General features: G+C 41.2%; 1 protein-coding gene across 1 annotated transcript; it reads right to left on the bottom strand.

Moving 5' to 3' along the window:
* Positions 1 to 577: 577 nt before the first annotated feature.
* LOC106292374 (putative F-box only protein 15) lies at positions 578 to 1,750 on the bottom strand. The gene has a single exon (XM_013727968.1). The coding sequence runs from the start codon at positions 1,748 to 1,750 to the stop codon at positions 578 to 580; it is 1,173 nt and encodes a 390-aa protein (XP_013583422.1).
* Positions 1,751 to 2,924: the final 1,174 nt, after the last annotated feature.

Raw genomic sequence — 2,924 nt, 5'->3', positions numbered from 1 at the left:
AAAAAAAAGATGGAGAATAATTGGGGCTATGCATTGCATTCTCTATTGATAGATTTGTTTATTGATCCACGAGAAAATCCGCATGGTGCGATACTATTCTTTGATATAAACGAATAAAACAAGTGAATCAGTTTAAGATTTAACCGAACCAAAAAGAAATCCATTTATCTATTTGATTGGCTTAAGCAATCGTACCGGTTTAGGGTTAACCATACCAAAATAGTGAGATTCTTTAAACCACGTGTAAGTACGAGACGATACTTCAAACCGGTTTAATGTCTTTCTTTGGTCTCACTCATACTAATACAGTGCTTCATTTTGGTTGTTTGCTATTTTCTGTCTTTGTATTTGTTAAGCAGCGAGAAGCATGAAAACCTCATATAAAATTACATGCTAAAGAACATCTAGCAGCGGAAATGCAAATCTTTATCGATAACGAAACGTTAAGAGACTATGCAAAGGTAATGCATGCACTAATATGTGTATGAAAACATTTGTTTATAAACAGAAACTATTTATGAAATTACTACATAACAACTTTTTTTTTTCCAAAATCAGAGACTATGCAACTTCTTTTTCATGGAAGAGGGACAAAACTTGGAACATACACATGGCCACAAAAGATGGGGTACCTGAGACGCCCATAGATTCGTTCTGTCTCAGTCTCAGTCTCAGTTTGGTTTCTTAGCCCACCCTCATCAATTTCACAAAGAATGCCGTAAGTAGTATACGTAACACCTTCTCCTTCATCTCCCTCACACAAGGCGAACATACTTCTAGGCTTCACAAAGCAGTAGACGGGATGAAGTATAGATTCATGGAGATTTAACGCAGGAAGACCGGGTTTGTCAACACTGAAATATCTAGTAAAGGAGACACTCTCATCAGCTAAGTTGTTTGAAATCCACACCTCAATCTTCTTTGATTCTTTCGCTTGCTGTAGCAAAGACAGTCTATCTTCACGGAAACAGCTTAAGTAACGACGATGACCAAAAAAGAGAGGAGGACATGAGCATACGTCCTTGAATGTTTCCGCTGTGAAATCAAAACCTAGAATGCCATTCTTCTCAGTAAGCCAGTACATGTTGCCCATCACAGACACACCTTTGCTATCTACTCGCACATCAACCTTGACATGATCAAGAGTCCTCCATGAACTATTCTTGAACTCGTAAACCTCAACCTGTGTATCACCTTCAGCAACCTTAAACCAGCTGTTCGAAAACCGTAGGATCTTGTAACCGTCCTCCTCTCGAGTCTTGTATCCCATTCCATACACACTGTTAGGCAACAAACCTCCTGAGGGATCGATCCATTTGGCTCTCCTCAAAAGAGGATTCCAAATCGCGATGTGGGGGCGTCTTGGTTGGCTGATTTGCGAATAATCACGACGTATACACAAGACGAGTCCGTCGCATTGAAGTATCGTATGGACTTTATTTGATTCTTGAAACTCCGCTGGCATTGGTGATGTCGAACGTTCTTTGGTCACCGGATCAATGATGCGTACGGAGGAATCACTGGTTCTTATGAATCTTTTCGAGGAGGAGTCGGAGGAGGAGCGATCCAAATGTTTATAGATGAATGTCTTGTTGGTGGGGAGAGCCTTGATGAGATCGTTCCATTGCTTGCACGTCGGTTTTGATCGCATCATAGCTTCCGCAGGAACCCTGCATAATATTTCTTCTAGTAGCTCGGAGTGCAGTGATGACAACGATGATGATGACGACGAACGCTTTGAGGAATCCATGAGCGCTCTGAATCTTCTTGGACCACTTTCTTTAATTTTCTATATGGCGGCAACGAATTGTAATGACCCCGTCTCTCTAAACCAATATGGTTTGATTATTTAATGTGACCAAACCAACATTAGGTCAATTTCTTTTGTGGTTTAGTAAAACCCGTGTATGCGGAAATATTAATAAGGAATCCGATCCTATTAATAATAAGCATCTCGTCTATACTTTAACCTACCTCGTGTAGTGACTGCTTCATCTCCATGATGTCATCTTCTTCGACATCACAGCCACCTCGTCTCATCACGTTGGAGCTATCACCCATCACCGGAGAAGCCACCATTTTTGTGATTGTTGTTGTGGAACGTCACCAAGACGAGAAGGTGATACCAAAGCCGCCGCGTATCAACGCCACCTTCACCAAACCACACCGCCATGAGCCACGAGTCACCGTGAAGCCACGCCCTTGTCACCGGAGTCATCGCAAGTCACATTAAGTCTCCATCGGTTTTAGTGTGTAGTCATCTCGTATACGTACCAGTTCCGTAATATATATTAAGAACGTGATCAAGCCGAAAGGGATAGAAGGCACATGGAACTGGATCCATCGTCTCACCACCACCTGGCACCAACCACCATCATCACTTGTTATCCAAAAGCCGTGTAGCTAAGTGTTCTTCCTTGTTACTTGAGCTACAAGCAACCTTCATGGCATATAACCTTTATCGTGGCCTTGCATGGGTGTAATGAGTTTTATTTTATTCTAGATTGTGGAGTTACTCGTCCATCATTTAAAGAGAAGGCGTAAGAAGGGTTAATGGATCACGTTTCAGTCAACGTCAATATTATGAAGTGTTAGGAAATATTCGGTCAAATTTTGCGGAAAACCAGAATTTATGGGAGCGGGAAAACACACACAAAATTGTTAACGGAGTTCGGCCAATGTTGCCTACGTCTCCGGACCTGCTACAGATCTTTTATTATCAACCCGGGAAATTTTACAAACTCTCAACTCATACCCGATCCCAAATACACTCAAGAAATTACACTTAATTTCTTAAAGAGAAAGATTTTCTCACAAGAAAGATATTTTTTTTCTCTCTTGCACTCTCTCTTCTTCTCTTCTCTTGTTCTCTCTTACTTTGTTTTTCTTGTTTGGGATGGATTTCTTCTTCTCCTTCATGCATG

This window comes from Brassica oleracea, chromosome C5, assembly GCF_000695525.1.
Source record: "Brassica oleracea var. oleracea cultivar TO1000 chromosome C5, BOL, whole genome shotgun sequence".
Taxonomy (NCBI): domain Eukaryota; kingdom Viridiplantae; phylum Streptophyta; class Magnoliopsida; order Brassicales; family Brassicaceae; genus Brassica; species Brassica oleracea.
This window is presented reverse-complemented; position numbering and strand designations above follow the sequence as displayed.